This window comes from Rhinolophus hipposideros, assembly GCF_964194185.1.
Source record: "Rhinolophus hipposideros genome assembly, chromosome: 9".
Lineage (NCBI taxonomy): Eukaryota > Metazoa > Chordata > Mammalia > Chiroptera > Rhinolophidae > Rhinolophus > Rhinolophus hipposideros.
The window spans coordinates 61,657,448-61,674,983 of record NC_138055.1 but is presented as its reverse complement, the minus strand read 5'-3'; the positions used below and the strand labels follow the sequence as shown (position 1 = coordinate 61,674,983).

Sequence of the window (17,536 nt, the reverse complement as noted above, 5' to 3'; positions counted from 1 at the left end):
CTGTGTGGTTCATTTTCAAACCTGATATTTCACTGTTTATAGGTTCTAGTTCTCTGCTGAAATCTAAGCAGCTCTTTTACAGTTTGTTTCTGATAATCTCAATATTTGGAGTTTCTATAGTTATGTCTCTGTTGTTGATTATTTCTTCTGGCTATCACTCATGGTTTTTCTCCTCATATGCCTAGTTATTTTTGCTGGAGATTTTTTTTTGTAGAGTTATTTAAAGTCTGGGAAGGGGATAACATCCTCTAGAGAGAATGTTTATTTTTCCAAATCACTAGGGGTACTAATAGTTCAGAATCACTGAATTGTATTTCTGTTCAAAATATTTGATGGGTTTCAAACTTGGCTATGCACCTTGTCCTGAACAGTAAACTCTGAAAGAGCTGAGTGTCTCCGTCCATCGTTACAGGAAGAAGACATATTTTCAATTACTTTTCTTTACACAACAAAATACTGTTTAGAGAAGAAATAACAGAAATCAGTGCTAATTCAGATGCTGAAAGAGCTTACGTGATGGAATAAACAAAAAAAGGAGGCAAAGAAATTTAACAGACTTAGTCAATATTTCTGGGGACACTGCACAATGTAAAGGATAGATATTATTGGGAAAAAGCATGTTATAGATAATTTAAACAAAAAATATTGTAAGTAGTTACTTTAAGTAACACATGATTACATATCTATTAGCTGAATGAAAACACTCACCATCCTGGAGGTGACATCAGCAAGATGGCAAAACAGGAGGCCCCCGCTCATATTTCCCCAAAGCAACAATATGGCAGCCATTCATGGATAAAAGTGTATTTGTGGGCGCTCTGGGACCCAGGTAGGAGCTTGTAAAACCTTGGTGGAGCCCAAGACTGAGAAAGACTGATTCAAGAAAGCAGGCCTGTTCCCAGGTGGCAGGCTTGCCAACCATGGTCCTGGCTACAGACCCAGAAACAGCTCTGTCCCATTGTGCACTCAGCTATAGTTGTTTGGCCTTGGTCCTGTCACCAGCACCACCTGCCAAGGGACCCAGGAGGAGTCATGCCCATCTGTGCCTCAGGTGATAGGCCTGCTGAGCTTGATACAGTTCCGGCTCCTCTCAGCTCTGGTCCAGGAGCAGTCCTACTTTGCCCAGGGACTTTCCAGAAGGCACACGTGTCCATGCTCCTGGAGGCAGACCTGCTGGCTTTGGTCCAACAGCACATCTTGAAGTGGCCCTGTAACTCTGCTCTAGCCCTTCCCAGCCGTAGCCCAGGAGTAGTCCTGCCCATCCAGGGTTCCGATGAAAGACATGGCTGCTCACGCTTCCAGAAGAAGGTCTGCCCACCTTGGTCTGACTGCAGACCTTGAAGGGGCCCTGTAGGCTGGCTCCAGACAAGTTCAGCTGCAGCCCAGCAGCAGTTCTGCTTGACAAGGGACTATGCGGGGCCCACATTTGTCTGTGCCCCCCGAGGCAGCCTGCCAACCTTGGTCCGTCTGTGGGTAATGAAGCAGCCGTGTAACTTGGTTCCAGAAGCTCTTAGCAATGATCTATGAGCAGTCCCCTGGGGACCCAACAAAAGACAAGCCCATTCATAGTCCCAGAGGCAGGTCTGCCAACCTTGATCCAACTTTGGATCTTGGAAGTTGCCTGTAACCTGGCTCCAGACCCTCTCAGTGGCGGTCAGGAGCAGTCCAGCCCACCCAGGGACCTGGAGGGAGACAGGCCCATCTGTGCCCTTGGAGGCAGGCCTGCAGACCTTGGTCCTGGCTGTAGACCCTGAAGTGGACTCACGACTCAGTTACAACTGTGCTCAGCTGCAGTCTGGGGCCAGTCCTGCCCACCAGGGACCTGTCCAGTGGCCTGGCTGGTGCCAAACCTATTCAAGAACCTGGTAACAGACCCACTATCTGTGACCCTGAAGTGGACTCTTGTCCTCGCACCAGACTAACTAACCAAGGTATCTGAGGCAGGACCATCTGCCCAGGGACCAGACAAGATCCATGTCCACCCGAGTCCTTGGTTAACAGGCTCGGATACTGTGCGGATTCCTTGTCACTGTCAACAACACTATTTTCCCCTTTTTTCTCAATTCTTCCTCAGAAGCAAGAGTGTCATGGTTAAATTTGGAATCGTCAGGAAGAATAAAGAGTGTGGCAGAAAACACCAGACACGATGGCTGGGACTACATATTATCCCAGTTCTCGACAGAATAGCACTAGCTTCTGACACACACACAAGCCAAGGTAGGAAGTCACCAGGGGGAAGGTAATGAGGCAGAGCTGAAACAGCTAGTATGAGGCTTGTAATGATCCCCTATCAGCAGGAGGAAAATGCAGTGGGGTTTAGCAGGAGAGGCTAAAAACGTGAAAAGGGTTACAGAAAACCTGAAGAAGGGACTACCATGGAGGAGAGTCCAGGTGGCCAGAACTCTGAGATAAGGAGCAGAACCCATGACGGGGGAGGGATGACTTCTGTGGGCTTTTGTGGACTGGCTCTTTGGCCTTTTTTCTTCCAAGACGTTACCATCATTGGAGAAAACAAGAAAGTTATCTCATGGTTTCATGCTCCAAACACACCATATTAGTTTTCTACGGCTGCTGTAACAAAGTACCACAGGATGGGTGCCTTAATGAATAGGTTTGTTGGCTCATAGTTCTGGTGACCGAAGTCTGAGATCATGGTGTTTGGCAGGGTGGCTTCCTTCTGTGGGCTGAGGGAAGGGCCTGTTCCAGGCCTGCCTCCTTGGCATGTGGATGGCCATCTTCTCTGTCTCTTCACATTGTCTTCTCAGCTTCTGTGTCCAAATTTCCCCTTTTTATAAGGACACAGTCGTATGGGATTTGGGCCTATCCTAATGACCTCACTTTAATTTGATTTCCTATGTGAAGACCTTGTCTTCAAGTAAGGTTCTATTTTGAGGTACTGGGGGTTAGGATTTCTACCTATAAATTTTGGGGGAACACAACTCAACCCCTAAGACACAGCACATTGTTCGATGGCACTGTGCCCTGTACCTCGCACCAGTGCCGGCCTACTCACATCCTTTAACACTCATTAATCTGCGTGTGACGGCGACCCCCTGCGCTGCTTTCCCTTCCTAACTCATCTACTCACTCCTTCCGTCATTGTCCTTGGATGTTATGTCAATTACAGTACTGTATCATTTCAGATGTATTATAAACGAGCAGAAAGAGACCATACGCACATGCACACACAGAGAGACTGGATTAATGTTATAGTGAATTAGCCAAGAAACGTGAGAAACTCACGGCCAGCACTGGCCACAGACGGCAGGAGCAGACAGATCACCCTTCTATGGCCTTCCCTTGCTCTGGGTACCCTAACAGGGGGGTACAGATGCCAGGGACCCTGTCTGAGCTGGGTAAGGTGTTGCCTGATCTGGAAAAACAGTTCCATTTTTGCTTCCCCCTCAAGCTTTTGTGGAGAGATCTATTACCAAAGAATTCACACTAATAATCTATGTACTTGCCTTTAAGGGGATGTTTACAAATAACAGGCACTCCTGACTTCTGAGCAAAATTATTTCTCAGCAATGATACAACTTAATCCAAAGAAGAAAACATAATCCAAAGGAAAAAACATTGCCCACGGCTCTCCGAACAACATGCATCTCTGCCGTCAGCTGGGTGTCAGAACCCTGGTCGTCCGCTAGTCCACTTGGACTCTAGCGACCCGCCTGGTACTAAGCGTGGTCTGAGGAGCGTGATGCCCATGGTGATGAGAAATGCCATTTGCTCATAGGCCCCTGCCATACTGTTTAGAGGGCTGTTTTCCATCACCAAGGGGAACAATGTGAGGTCAGGGACAGCTTGTTAATCTTTATCTCTAGTCACTAGCTCAGTACCTGAAACATAGCAGATCATCACGAAAGTTCACTGAATGAAAGGTGGAAGGTGAAATCATCCTCCTTGCAAATCGACAGATGCCAAAGAAATACTCAGCACACACTACAACGTTTGATTTCTTTGCTGACAGTCATCCTGAGCTCTGCCATTTTCTCTCTGGTGCCCTAGCTCACAACTCACTTTTAGACCCTTTCTAGAAACTATCCTCATTCTGCTTGGTATTCTTCTGGATCAAGGCCCTCCCATCAGTGAGTAAAAGCCTATGTAAACACACACACACACACACACACACACACACACACAGCTTCTAAAAATATGTGTTTTCAGTGAAAGACAGTTGATCCTGTTTTCAATTTTGGCCAAGATGACGCTATCATTTAAGGGATAAATGGCAGTTATCTTTTCCTTAGGCTTTTACTCCTAACCTCATCAGTCGAAGGTTTCAGGCAAGTAAGAAATACTTAAATAAGTAAAAATGAAGTTAAAACCACAGAGATGATCAAACAGCAATTATGATTCAGTGGTTATCAAGCTGCACATCTTATACCAAGTCTTAAAAGAATTTGACACTTGCCTATAAGGGTTTTGTTGGGACGTTTTTTCCTGTGGGCACGGCTAGGAGCTCCATCCCCCCTCCTCTGATACTAATCAGAGCAGTCTCTGGTGGGCACCGCAATTAGAGGCCTCCCCCGTCAAAACAATGTTGAGCAATCACAGCTGCTAGGGATGGACCTCCCCGGCACACCTGCCAGATTGCCCCCCCCCAACCCGGAGGCCCAACCCTGTAAAACAAAGCGCCCGACCCCAGTAAGTGCCCAGTCTTTGGGAACAATCCCGCTGAGCCTGCTGGCATCATAAAGCTGTGTTCTCCCTGATCTCTGCGTGCAGCTTGAGTCTATCGGTCCTCGCCGCTTTTCCGCAACAGTTTGATCACTGATTCACATGACCGGGGATTCTGCTGCGGTCATTGGTACTATAGGAAGTTTGGGGTGGGGGTGGGAGGAACATGATTTTTCTACCCTCAGCAGTAGGTATAATGATATCTTACTTCCATCAATTACCTACGCGATGAAAACTGTCTCAAATGTTTGCCTAAAATCTTGTTCATTACTGTTGAAAATAGCCTGTGTGAGGAATATATTTTTGGCACAGTTTCTGAAATATTTCCTAGCAAACTTGGTGGAAGATTTTAAGTGGTGCTAGGAAAATTTATATGGGGCTTTTCAGTTCATTAAACATTATTACAAATTAATTGAGGAATCATAGGCTTCTCTTTTCCATTACTTTCAGGGGGCTAAATCTACTACAAGTTAAAAAACTCGTTTTATATGTGAGATTTTAGTCATAGCAGAAGTGACGTGGTTATGAAAACTCTATTTTCTGGACCAAATGGTCTGAAAATGGGGCAAACTACTTAAAAACTAAGACTGTGCTAAAAATACGAAAGGCATAATTGCTCTAGTTATGCAATTCGTTTTCCTTTTCTTAGGCTATGTATAGATGAAGGGAGGAAAGAAGATCTTTAAGAAAAGAGGAATTCAATCATTGGGGAATTACTCCAGAGGGTAGCTTTGAAAGAAAGGAGCCCTAAACTGAAATGACCCCTGGAATGACCCCTAACTGACCCCAGGAATGACCCCTAAACTGAAATCCCTATGGCGATGGTTAGAAAGTGGACAAGACTGTGTAACATTAGATTCGAAAGAGTTTGGAAGATGTTTACACTGTGTTTCCCCGAAAATAAGACCTAGTCGGGCAATCAGCTCTAATGCATCTTTTGGAGCAAAAATTAATGTAAGACCCGGTTATATATTATATATTATATGACCGGGTCTTACATTAATTTTTGCTCCAAAAGACGCATTAAAGCTGACTGTGCTGCTAGGTCTTATTTTCGGGAAAAGCACGATATTTACGAGAACGGTATCAACGATCATTTCGATTTAGGTTGCTTTTATAGTGATGCCTTTTAAAGTAACGTTTATTAATGTTTCAAAAAAAAGTTGTGCTTTTAAGTAAGAAAAAAAAAACAAAGAACTGGGAATAAAGTTGTGTGGGCAGTAGGCCCTGCTCTAATTCTATATACACAACACACGGTAGACACTAATAAACCTTTGTTGACTGGCTGACTGGAAGTTGGAATCATGAGTGACGCAAGCCTGCAGTATTATGAAACTGAAAGCTCGTTTTAAAAGGTTCAACAGGCAAATGTAAAGTTATGAGGTGACAATGAATGTCACAATCCATTATGAATCTGCAACAACCACAAATTGAAGTCCTCAAACCTTTTCTTTCAACTTTTCCTGCTCATGAGTATACTGAGGCCATTTCACAAATGCTTCCTGCTGTCTCTTCCTGAAGGCAGGTGCTGCTAACTCAAGGGCCAAGCAAGTCATGAAAATAAGGCATGTGGGCTGAGTGGGGAGCATAGCAAACAGGAAGCACATCCTCTATGTCTAAGCGAAGTATCCACTGCGCAGCTCACGCAGGTTATTACCCTGCAGAAATGTAGGACTAGTATAAGACTTTCTAATTTCTCAGAAGCTGAAAATCAGTATTTTTATTCAAAACTTGCAATTGTTAAATGACAGCAACTAATTTTTAAAAATCAAGCACTGTAGAGCAAACAAAAAAAAATCATGGCCAGATATGCTCTGTGGGCTCTTAGCGTGGAAACTCCCTTCTTAGAAAGCTTCCAATTGTTTCAGATCATACAAGTGCCCATTATTTATAGTTGTTTAAGATTTGGTGAAAAGGCTCCTGTTCTACTAGCTGCACTGTCGATGCTTTTGAAAAGTTGGATGAAATTCTCTCAACTTTGATCATGTTTTCTGGGCAGTCATAATTTTGTTAATTGAACTCTTTTCAGTAAAATTTAGACTTTATGAGTATGAATGTTTGTTCAGAGGCAGAGAATTATATAGAATTACATATATTTCTTTATTTGTATATTTTGGTTTGATACCCATGTGTCAGTTTTCTGTCCTATCGATGGAAGATCGGAGGCAAATTGTTTATCAATAGTAAAGTGCTACACAGGACTCCAAATCAGCAATGAGAGCTACGTTGTTCCCAAGTTACATCTCTTATTTTTCACATTATATAAATGACTTGCTCTAGTTTGGCTCTCACGCTAGACAGATGTGAACTGTGACTTATTCATCACTGTACTCTCCACACCTGGCAAAATATGTGGAATGTAGAAGTCGCTCAACAAATATTTATTGTACAGAAATGAACTGACCCACAGTATAAAAACTCCTTAGGTTGACTCTCAAGGCCTCTCCTCACATGATTTCAGCTTCAAGTTGGGCTCATCCCCAAGGAAAACTTGGGTGTTAAACCAAACTGCCCTGGGAAATCAACATTCTCCCAGGGTACCTTAAAATATACTGAAACATCTGTTCCTTCTTCCATATCTGGAAATCTACTGATTGTCAAAAATTCAACTTAAATCTTATTTTCATTGGGAATCCCATTCCACTACCGTGAATTTGTCTGATAGTCAGTAAGTTGTAAACCACTAGTTATGCTCACAAGAACTATCAGGACAATCCAATTCATTTGTTTCTATAGTGAATTAAAAAAAAAACACAACCCTCAGAAAGTGTTGCCTGCCTCTATCAGTTTGTAAGGACATTGTGTTCTTCCAAATTGTGCCCAAAGAGGCATACATTCAAGTTATAAACTCAGAGGCTTGTGGAGGCCAGACAGATAACATAAATGGACTAGTCCAATGTAAGAAAATCGGGAGTTTAACAATTATGGCAAAGGGAGATCAAATAAGCCAGCTCTTCCCTTGATGAGGCAATGCAGGGCCAGAGTTGCTAGTCCGCCCTGTTTTTAACTGGCCAAAACTGTAGGAGCCAAATGAAACAGGTCTGTGGGCTGTTCTGACCTTGTGTATAACAATTTTCCTAGAGTTTAGGGAATGTTTTCAAATAAAACAGCAGGAGGACACACATCGAAAAAAACTGAAAGTCACTAGACGTAGAAACCATAGATCTAATAATAAGATCCAATAAACTGAATTAGATGAATATTTTGTAATGCCTCAACAAAACCCTAATGCTAAGCTCTAAAACATCTCAAGGAGAACAACAGCTTTCCTTTGGAAAGCCTCATTTGTGGTACTTTACACAGAGACTGAGTGAATTCTTAATTACACTGGTTGCATCTTAAATGCGCATGTTCGAATAAGGGGTGGTTTGGTTCTTCTAGGAAGAATAGAAGTCACAAAATTGCAATGAGTGTTGACCAAATGTAGAAACACATCACTCTTTCTTAATAAAAACAAATACACATGCACATGGCTCAAAGCATCCCAGTAGGATTGAAATAAGAGTACTAAAGCGAATTTTCATAATTCATTTTATGAAAGTGAATTGTTGTTGTTGTTTCCTGTCCTACATTCCTTACTTTTGGGAATTGTTTGTCTCTAGAAATACATATTTCTGTTGGGGCTGTCAATCAAAGGGTTCTATGAAAGGGCACAATATCTAGGCAGACCAATGAGAGAATCCCATTTCCTGGATGTAATGGGTGGTCCAGAAGTATGCATGACTTAAATCAGGCTGAGGAAGGATCCTACTTTAGAGATAAGGATGCTGGAGTGGGGTGAGACGGGAAGCCATAGGGACCATGTAGTCCTGGTTCTCCCAACATGAGCAGGGAGGTTGCAGGGGGAATCCTACCAATACGCATGAAGACATCACTTCAAAGTGATGAAAGGAGAACAGAGATGCATGATAAAATCTAATCATGACAAAACCTAATCATGATAAGATCTCATCACGACTGAGGCTCCTGCAAACTTGTTCAATAAGTAAACTTCTAACCTGAGTAAGGTTGATTTGGGTTCCTGTAAATTATAACCGAGAGCCATGACTAACACAAGAAACATCTGTGGTTCAGATTTTTATTTAAGGAGAATGTGGATCCAATTAAATTAATTTCAAAAAAAGACAGCTGAATTGTACAACTGCTTTCTGGCTCAACATATATTTATAATTCACATTTCATGTTCTAGCCATTTAAATCCACTAATGCCAGCAAATAAACAGTTTTCTATTCTCATTTGAGTATTATTTTCAAACGATATTTTTACTAGTTATACCAGGAATGCCATGTTCAGTCCCAAAAATCTACAGACTACAAGAAAAAGCATACAAAAGTACTAATTTCAAAAGTTAAGATTAAATTAACCTGTCAGTCAAAAGTTTCTTTCCACACATTGCTGTATATTCTTAGGCACATATGTTGAGTTTAATAAGCGATTGGAAGTATTTTTAGTGTGAATTACAAATTTAAGAATAAAAGGTGTGTTTCCATGTGTACGCAGTGAATCCCTGATAAAGTATTCGTCAGTGGTAGACTACAGAATCTGCATTTATCCTTTACAAAGATGAGTTTAGGAACCCTAGTTTAGCTAAAAATGTCTGATGAAGAGATTGTCTTTAGAATTGTTAAATATGCCTTGGTCATTTGAAAACGTCTCCCATTTGGCATCAGAATTCAGATTACTCACGGGGCAGAGAGCATGCTCACCTCCTCGTTCTCGATTTTGAGCGTGGCCAGTCGGGACTGTAGCTGCTGGTACCTGAGCATGAGCTCCGCCTGGACCGGCTGCTGAGCGCTGACCTGACACACCTGATGGGGAATTAGAAGCCGCAGTTACAGCAGGGCGCCATCAAGCCAGCCTCCAAATGCATAGTTCCCCTATTTAAATGCTGCATGAGTCAGGCTGATGCCCTTGAGATTCCAACTACATATTTACTTTTAACAGCCGCCTCAAAACTTCAGTTTTAAATACAGACCAGTTACGTAAGTGGCAAGAGCAGAATGCAGCTGCTTGGCCCGGATATGACCGGGAAGAGAGCAGCTGCAGGAAGCATCGTTTTAAGAACGGGGCAGTTGCTGGAGACGGGCTTCTGAAGCTGATGTCTCACTCGTGGAATTCTTAATGACTATCGGGCAGAGGACAGAGTACGACGGTTGATCCAAATGGACCAGACAGGCAAAACTAGGGCAGGCAACAGAACCTACTGGCTACAGCCAGCCGGGTGACTGTGGTAAGTTACCAAACCTCAGTTTCCTTCTGTGTAAAATGAGGGTAAGAATAGTTCCTATGCCATAAGGCTGTTGTAAAGATGAAATGAGATAATGAACATTAAGCACTTAGAACATGACCTGGCACATAGTAAAACCTCAAAAAAATCTGAATAACTATTGGCTGGTCTTACCAATACCAGCCAAATCACGTGGTTCACCATGAACTTGAAGAGGCCACTTATCTTAGGCTTTGGTAGAAAGATATTTTGGCCAAGATCCAAATTAGGGAGTAGGTCAAAATTGGAACCTTTTAATAATATTAAAATTGTTCCAGAAACAAATAATTTCTTCTCGTATTCCTTGTCATAGATATGCTCTTGGAAGATGGGAGTTTTCTTTTATGGAGTTTCCAAAACATCATAGAGATTATTATTGCTCCCTGGCAGTACGGGTCATAAAAAAAGGGCAACAGATTCACTTTATTAAAATAAAAATAGTAAAAACCAAAAAAGGTAAAAACTATTAACTCAAAAGAAGTGACTTGTCTGTGACATTTTATCATTCTATGTTTAAGATATCCATAACCTAAAAATTAAAACAGCAACCCCTTGGTTTTGGAGAAACATAATTCTGGGTGGCATAAGCCACGTGCCTATCAAATTCACATGCTATTGGTATGTGATTAGAAATGCTAACCATTTCTAATCAAGTAATTCACTCTATCAAATCAAGCCAAAATAAAACTAGGTTAGAAATACAGCAGGTGCACACATATATACCTTATAAGTTGTAACATTAGGTGTTTCAGAAAAAATCATGGCATTAAAGAAATCTGCCACGGATATTATTACATCTATTTTTAAAAACATACCGTCACCACAATAAGCTAAAATCGAATTTTTAACCTGTGAGTATTGTTCTGCATAGTTGGACACCAAGTCCTATATAGTGTGCTCCTTTAATTGGCTCTTCTTGTTTTCCCCTGTTTGCAGGTAACAAAATATATCACTGTAACTCATAAATGGTTTAAGTGAATTTATTTCCCTTGGTAAAATAGGACAGAAAGGTAAATTCATATAACGATATATCATTTCTATGTTCCTTTTACTGTTTGGACTCAACTAGAATCTTAAATGTTTTGCTTTTTTTTTTCCTCTCTCCCATTTACAATTATTTTTCTTTATGGGAATCTTTACATCAGGATTCAAGAAGTCTTCAGATTGACTTCATTAGGCCAGCAAAATGCTTTGTTCTGAATTTAAACTTGAATGTCTTGAGATGGAAGAAGAATTCTCTATCCTAGGACAGTTTAGTGCTTACACACAGCCGAGTTTGAACCTAAATTTGTTTGGCCTCTGTAGACATCTGAGTGTTTGATCCTTGCTTTAAAAAGTGGTGGCAATGGCTGATCCTAGCAAAATACTACGCTAAGATCCCATGCAAAGGAAGGAGAGAGAAGACACCTGGGAATTCTTACAATTGTTAGGTTACAGCAGTGATACAGTAATGTTTTTAAACATTACTGTTTAAACATTACTGTTTTTAAACCATAAAGTTTTAAAATAATTAGTTTTAAAATAATTACTGACCTCATCACCCATGTGAGACTGAAATTCAAACTTCATTGGTGGACAGAAGGCAACGGGGTACATCTCCATGAATCTCTGCTTATCACTCCTGGGCTCCAAACTGTCAACTGCATTCTCAATAATGTCTAAGCCTTCATGTCTGGAGGTTTCAAGGTTATACTCCGCAGACAGGTATGTTCTTAGAGCTCTGTTCAGACTTGCATGGTAGCCAAGATCACAGCACTTAAAAATTAAAAGAACACCATATACAAAAATTAATTCAAAAAGATCAAAAACCTATACGTGACAGCTACAACTATAAAATTCTTAGAAGAAAACATAGTACACCTTCATGACCATGCATGAAGAATTATTTGCTTGGATATGGCATAAAATGCAAAAGCAACAAAAGAAAAAACGAATTGGATTTCATCAAATTTGAAGACTTTTGTGCCTCAAAGGGCACTATCGAGTAAAAAGATAATCCACAGAATGGGAAAATTTTTCTGCAAATCATGTGTCTTATAAAGAATTTGTATCTAGACTATATAAAGAACTCTTACAGCTCAATAATAAAAAGACAAATAGCCCAATTAAAAATGAGCAATGGAACTGAATAGACATTTCTCAAAAAAAGATATACAAATGGTCACAAACATATGAAATGATGCTCAACATTAGTCTTCAGAGAAATACCAGTCAAAACCACAATGAGATACCACTTCACATTCATCAGGATGGCTATACTCAAAAATAACAAGTACTGGGGAGGATGTGGAGAAGTCGGAACCCTTCTACACTGCTGATGGGAATGTAAAATGTCGCAGCCACTCTGGAAGAGTTTGGCAGTTTGTCAAAAGATGAAACACAGAGTTAACATATGACTCAGCAATTCCACTGCTGGGTATATATACAAGAGAAATAAAACCATTTTCACACAAAACCTTGTATGTGAATATTTATAGCAGCATTATTAATAATAACTGAAGAGTAGAAACAACCTAAATGTTAATCAACCAAATGAAATATTACTCAGCCACAGAAAGGAATGAAGTACTGATACATACATACTACAACATGGATCAACCCTGAAACGTTAGGCAAAGTGAAAGAATCCAGTTACAAGAGACCACACATTGTATGATTCCCTTTACATGAAATGTCCACAACAGGCAAAACTGTAGCGACAGATGTGATGGTGAACGGGTGCAGGATTTCTTTTTGGAGTAATGAAACTGTTTTAAAATCGATTGTGGTGATGAATATACAACTCTGTGAACACACTAAAAGTCAGTCATAGATTTTTAATGAGCAAACTGTGTGGTTTGTGAGTTTAACACCTCAACAAAACTTAAAAAATAAAGGCAAAGAATGAAAGGAAATAATGAAAAAATAGTATTCAAGTTTGTTCATGTATACTGAGATTAATACACTGATTTATTGAAATCCTTTGAGGACGTAAACACACTAACTGTAATATTTTAGATTTGCATTAACTTACTGAAGATTCAGTAATAATCTGTACTCTTTCAGAAATGAGAACAGGTTTGAATCTGCCATAATAGTCTGAGAATGCCTCCTTTCTTACCCTAGAATAAAATCTTAAATGAGAAGTGATTGCCAAAGTCCCTACTGGAGATAGAATTTTGTTTTGTGTTCCTAGGAATAAAAGGGCTTTGGGATTCTCGAATCTTCACTACCTTTAATTTGTATTTATATTTATTTTTTTCATATTGCATTTTAAGAGAATATAACTTAAAAATATATAGCTTTGGATATAGGTCAGTTATAAATTACTGACAGGATTTTACATTTGTATATAAAAACAGTATCAATCTTTTGAAGAGGAAACAAGTGGTTTTAAAGGTACAAAACCAGGTCATCCCTATATAGTTCTAACAAAGTTCAATCAGTTCAATTTGATTCAACTCAACTCAACGCAACAATTGGCCATCTATTAAGTGCCAGGGAATTCATTAGGCTCCAGGAATATGAAGACTGGAACACAATAAAATATAATCTCCATTCTTTAAGAATTCAAATATCAGCTGTTCATTAGTTTGCATCTAAAAGAGTAGGAGAGGGGCACAAAGGAAGCAAATTTGTACAAAGGATGTATCCACCAAGGCACGAACCATCAGAGCTGCCTTTATGAAGGTATGGATTTAATCACTGACCTGTCCTCAGAAGTGCCAACATATTTCATTCGACTCTCACCCTTCCCCTTCAATTCCAGAATTATTAAATTTGGAATTTTTAAAGATGTTCTAAAATCTTGCTACTCAAAATGTGGCCTGTGGGCTAGTGGTATCAAATCACTGGCAGCTTGTTAGAAATGCAAAATCTTGGGGGGGGGGGAGCAAATCTTGGGCCCCACCTCTCAGCTACTGAATTAGAATCTGAGGTTAAAAAAAAAAAAATCCACAACCAATAGAATCGACTTGATTAAAGATTACTCCTTTTAAAAAAGCGGCAAGTAGCTGCCCCATCACAATTACAAATACAAGCACCATACAGTTGTGAAATGCAGCAGTCTCATCAATACATCTCCCATGGAATCAGCTGCACTAAAATACAGAGAATGATTTTCAGTTAATTACAAAATTCTAGTCTCAGATAGGCAACAGGCTCTTGCTCCTCAAAAATCCATAAAGATTCTGTGCAGCAGTTTTATACACATCAGAGGGGCTGAAAAATTATTCTCTCTTTCAGTAACACCTCATCTTATAAAAGCGTGAATCTGAAAAGAAATGGCCTCATGTCTTTGAGACGTACCAGTGCTTCACAACAGCCCAATATTCTGCAAGACAGATTCAACATGATTATAACGAAGTGGATCCCACAAGCTGCTTTCTGTTATGAGTCCTGATCCCAATGGGACTTAAAATTGATACTGAGAGAAAAGAGACAGGCCAGAGAAAAGCACCGCACCCCACACAAAAATTTTTTTCTTATAAAATCCAAGTCTCTTTTCAACTTAAAAGAGACAGCAAGAAAAGAGGAAGAACGAAGGAAAAAGGGGAAGAAAAACAAAGAAATCCAACCCAAACTACCCAATTGAGATAGAGCTCGGAAAACTACATGCTAAGTTTTCATTATTCCAAGTTCACTCCTCAAATTTCTAAGTGTGGCTTCTTTGGGGAGTAAATGTCAAGATTATGAAAGTACCAGTGCATGTTTCCACAACCAGGTCAGCCAGGCAGATTTAGTAGGTGTGGACCCAGTAAGAGACCCTTGATTTCCCTGTGGTTTCCTAACAGGTTGGGGAGAAGCACGCACGTGGCTTAATCACTGATCCAGGGGCCTCCCCAGGTGTCTTCTGGACTTTGCTACACTTAGGAGGTTTCTGTGATGAGGTTTAATGGAAAGTTTCCTTCTCTGACCCCTATGGTTCTTATCAGTCTGTAAGGTCACTTAATTGGCATGATTTTGTCAATACCGATATGCAACATTTTCTCCGCTCTTGGTTTTTCAAGCATTCTGAACAGTAAAAGAAACAAGAAACAGGAATAAAACTCTTATTCAAGGTCTCCCGAGACAGCAAGGCCCATCACAGAATCATCTTTTTTTCTAAACTGGAAGCTAAAACGACACTGGATATGTTAAGATTCAAGACACTTGGTTTAAAAGGCCTAAAGTAACTCTATGGAGCTCATGAATTATTAATGATGACATGAAAAGCCAGCTTCTGCACAAACAGTTGAGTTATAGCCCAAGCACGTTTAATGATGAAAATACATAGGAAACCAATAAAATAGTTCATGAAAACAAAACAGTGTTGTTCTGATGGATTAGAAAAACGCTGGCTACATAAAATTATGGATTACAACTGGGGAAGGAAAGACTGTCAGAAGCAGAAGGATGTATTTTTTTTTTACTATCCCAAGAGCTGCCTACATAGATTCCACTAGGTATTAGTCTAAATCACCACAGTAGGTTAATATCCTTAGGCGAAAGGGTTGCAAATAGTATGAGACATGATGATGAAATCCAGGTATTAATGGCTGTGATAAATGCTTCATCTTGTTCCAAAGGCTGAGAGTTCGGCTGAAGTATAAATGGTTTGTGTAACGTCAGGTATAACTGGGTCATGGTTGCTCAGGGAGATAACTTTTTTTTTTTCCATGACATCAGAAGCCTTAGTGGGGTTAAAGCATGGTCCTCGATGGGAGTTACCATGATGGAACTCCATGGAAAACAAGTCCTACGTACATGTTTCCAGAACAGTAAGAGCCACTGTCATTCGCAGGCAGCACCGGCAGTGCCTTGAGGACAGCTACAAACTCCTATGTGACTCCAGAAGTAAGCAGTTGTCATGAGAATGGAAGGAACTCTTCTGCAGAATTATTCTGCCTTGACTTGTAACTATTCTACCTTCACTCCTGCTTCCATCTGAGAGGCTTCCATGATCCTTAGTCCTGGGGCCCATCTCTGGCTTGTAGTAAGCTTGACTCTGACCATTCCACAGCCACGGCTATTGGGTAAAGACTTGGTCTACCCCTTATTTTGAGTCTTTCTGAAAGACAGTGCAACCCAAGCAAACTGAATTGCAAAAACAGCTTTTATGTGATCATGGGTAGCTTTCAAAGCACCAGTAATGGATAAGTTCAGAACGTTTACTTTAGATGTCAAATGAAGAAAGTTAATTTCTTCTGAATATATCCTTGTCCTTCACTATTTCTCCTTCTAGCTGCTATTCAGTACTTCATCCTAGAAACTACAAATACATTTTGTCAAAGACAGGAATCTCGCAGGATGGAACTAAATTTCCACAGGCAACTTTTACACACCTACTTTCATGTCTGGGTTTCTGATGGTCCAGTAAAGAGCTGACAATCTAATTCTTGTTGCTGCTTTAACAACTGTTAGCAAAACTTGTCTTGAGTTTCTCTTGAGCAACAAAAAGGTCAAAATGGTATATCTATATATGACAGGAATGGATACAAAGTAGGAAACAGGAGAACTGAGTTGCATATGCCTGAGCCAATGAGTGGGCTGAATAACAACCATTTGTTGCCTAATACGGCTCCCACCTACACGGTCAATCATTCCTTTCAGAGGAGCCGATAGCATAGACTCATTTTTCCTGGGGCCAAATCTATGTTACTACCTTGAGTCAAATCACAAGAGAGGACAGAGAATAAAACAAGCCCAAATAAATACAGGGCAGGTGGTGAATGCTATGGAGAGAATTCAGGAATAAGGAGTGCTGGGGAGAAGGGGTGCTGCTTTCTTATGCAGTGCAGCTGGGTGCAACATGAATGAAAAGAAGGAATCAGTCTTGTAAAGTGCTGGAAAAAAGAGTGTTCTACACAAAAAACAGAAAGGCTCCAGGCAAGAAAAAGTTTAGTGGGTCTGGAGAACAGCAAGGCCAAAGAACCTGTAAAGGGGGAGGGGAGGATGCCATAGGACAACACAGAGTGGCATGTGGGCACCAGTTCACATAGGGTCTTGGTGAAGTGTTCAGATTTTATTCTAGGGACAATGGGAGGCCATTGAAGAGTTTTAAATCATGATTGACAGGCCTTATTTATATATTTTAACACTTTGGCTGCTTGGGAAGAGAATGGATTGTTGATTGGAAGGTCTTAGTGGGAGCTGGGAGACATCTTCAGAAGCCATTGCTTCCTATGTAGAGGCAAGAGGTGAAGATGTTTTGCCTAGGAGACAGAGAGTGCAGGTAGTGAGAAACAGCCAGGTCTGGGCTATTTAGGCAGGAGATAAGATAGGATTTTCCCATACATTTATAGATCGGGGAATGAGAGAACTGGGTTTTGGCCTGTTCGACTGGGTGGAAAATGGTACCATTTTTTGAGGTGTAAAAAAATTGAATAAGAAAAAGTTGTGTGTGTGGAGGAGGAGGATGATAATAGGAGCAAATGGATATAGAAAAATTGTTTTAAGTGTTTGACATGTTCAAGATGCCTATTAGACATCTGGTTAGAGATGCCCAGTAGGCAAATGGATACACAAATCTGCAGCCCAGAAAGATGATCAAGGCTGGTGATAAAAATCTAGGAGTCATCAGACCGTATTTAAGGCAAGAGACTAAGAGATAGAAAGCCAAAGATCAAGCC

General features: G+C 40.6%; 1 protein-coding gene across 2 annotated transcripts in view; it reads right to left on the bottom strand.

The window, feature by feature from the left end:
* SRGAP1 (SLIT-ROBO Rho GTPase activating protein 1) overlaps positions 1-17,536 on the bottom strand; it is a 247,823-nt gene that overhangs the window by 54,691 nt on the left and 175,596 nt on the right. For both annotated transcript variants that reach the window (XM_081060579.1, XM_081060580.1), the window contains exons 7-8: positions 11,481-11,702; positions 9,388-9,489 (exon numbers count right to left, since the gene is read on the bottom strand). In XM_081060579.1, coding sequence (XP_080916705.1) covers positions 9,388-9,489; positions 11,481-11,702 — 324 coding nt within the window. The remainder of the gene's footprint in view (positions 1-9,387; positions 9,490-11,480; positions 11,703-17,536) is intronic.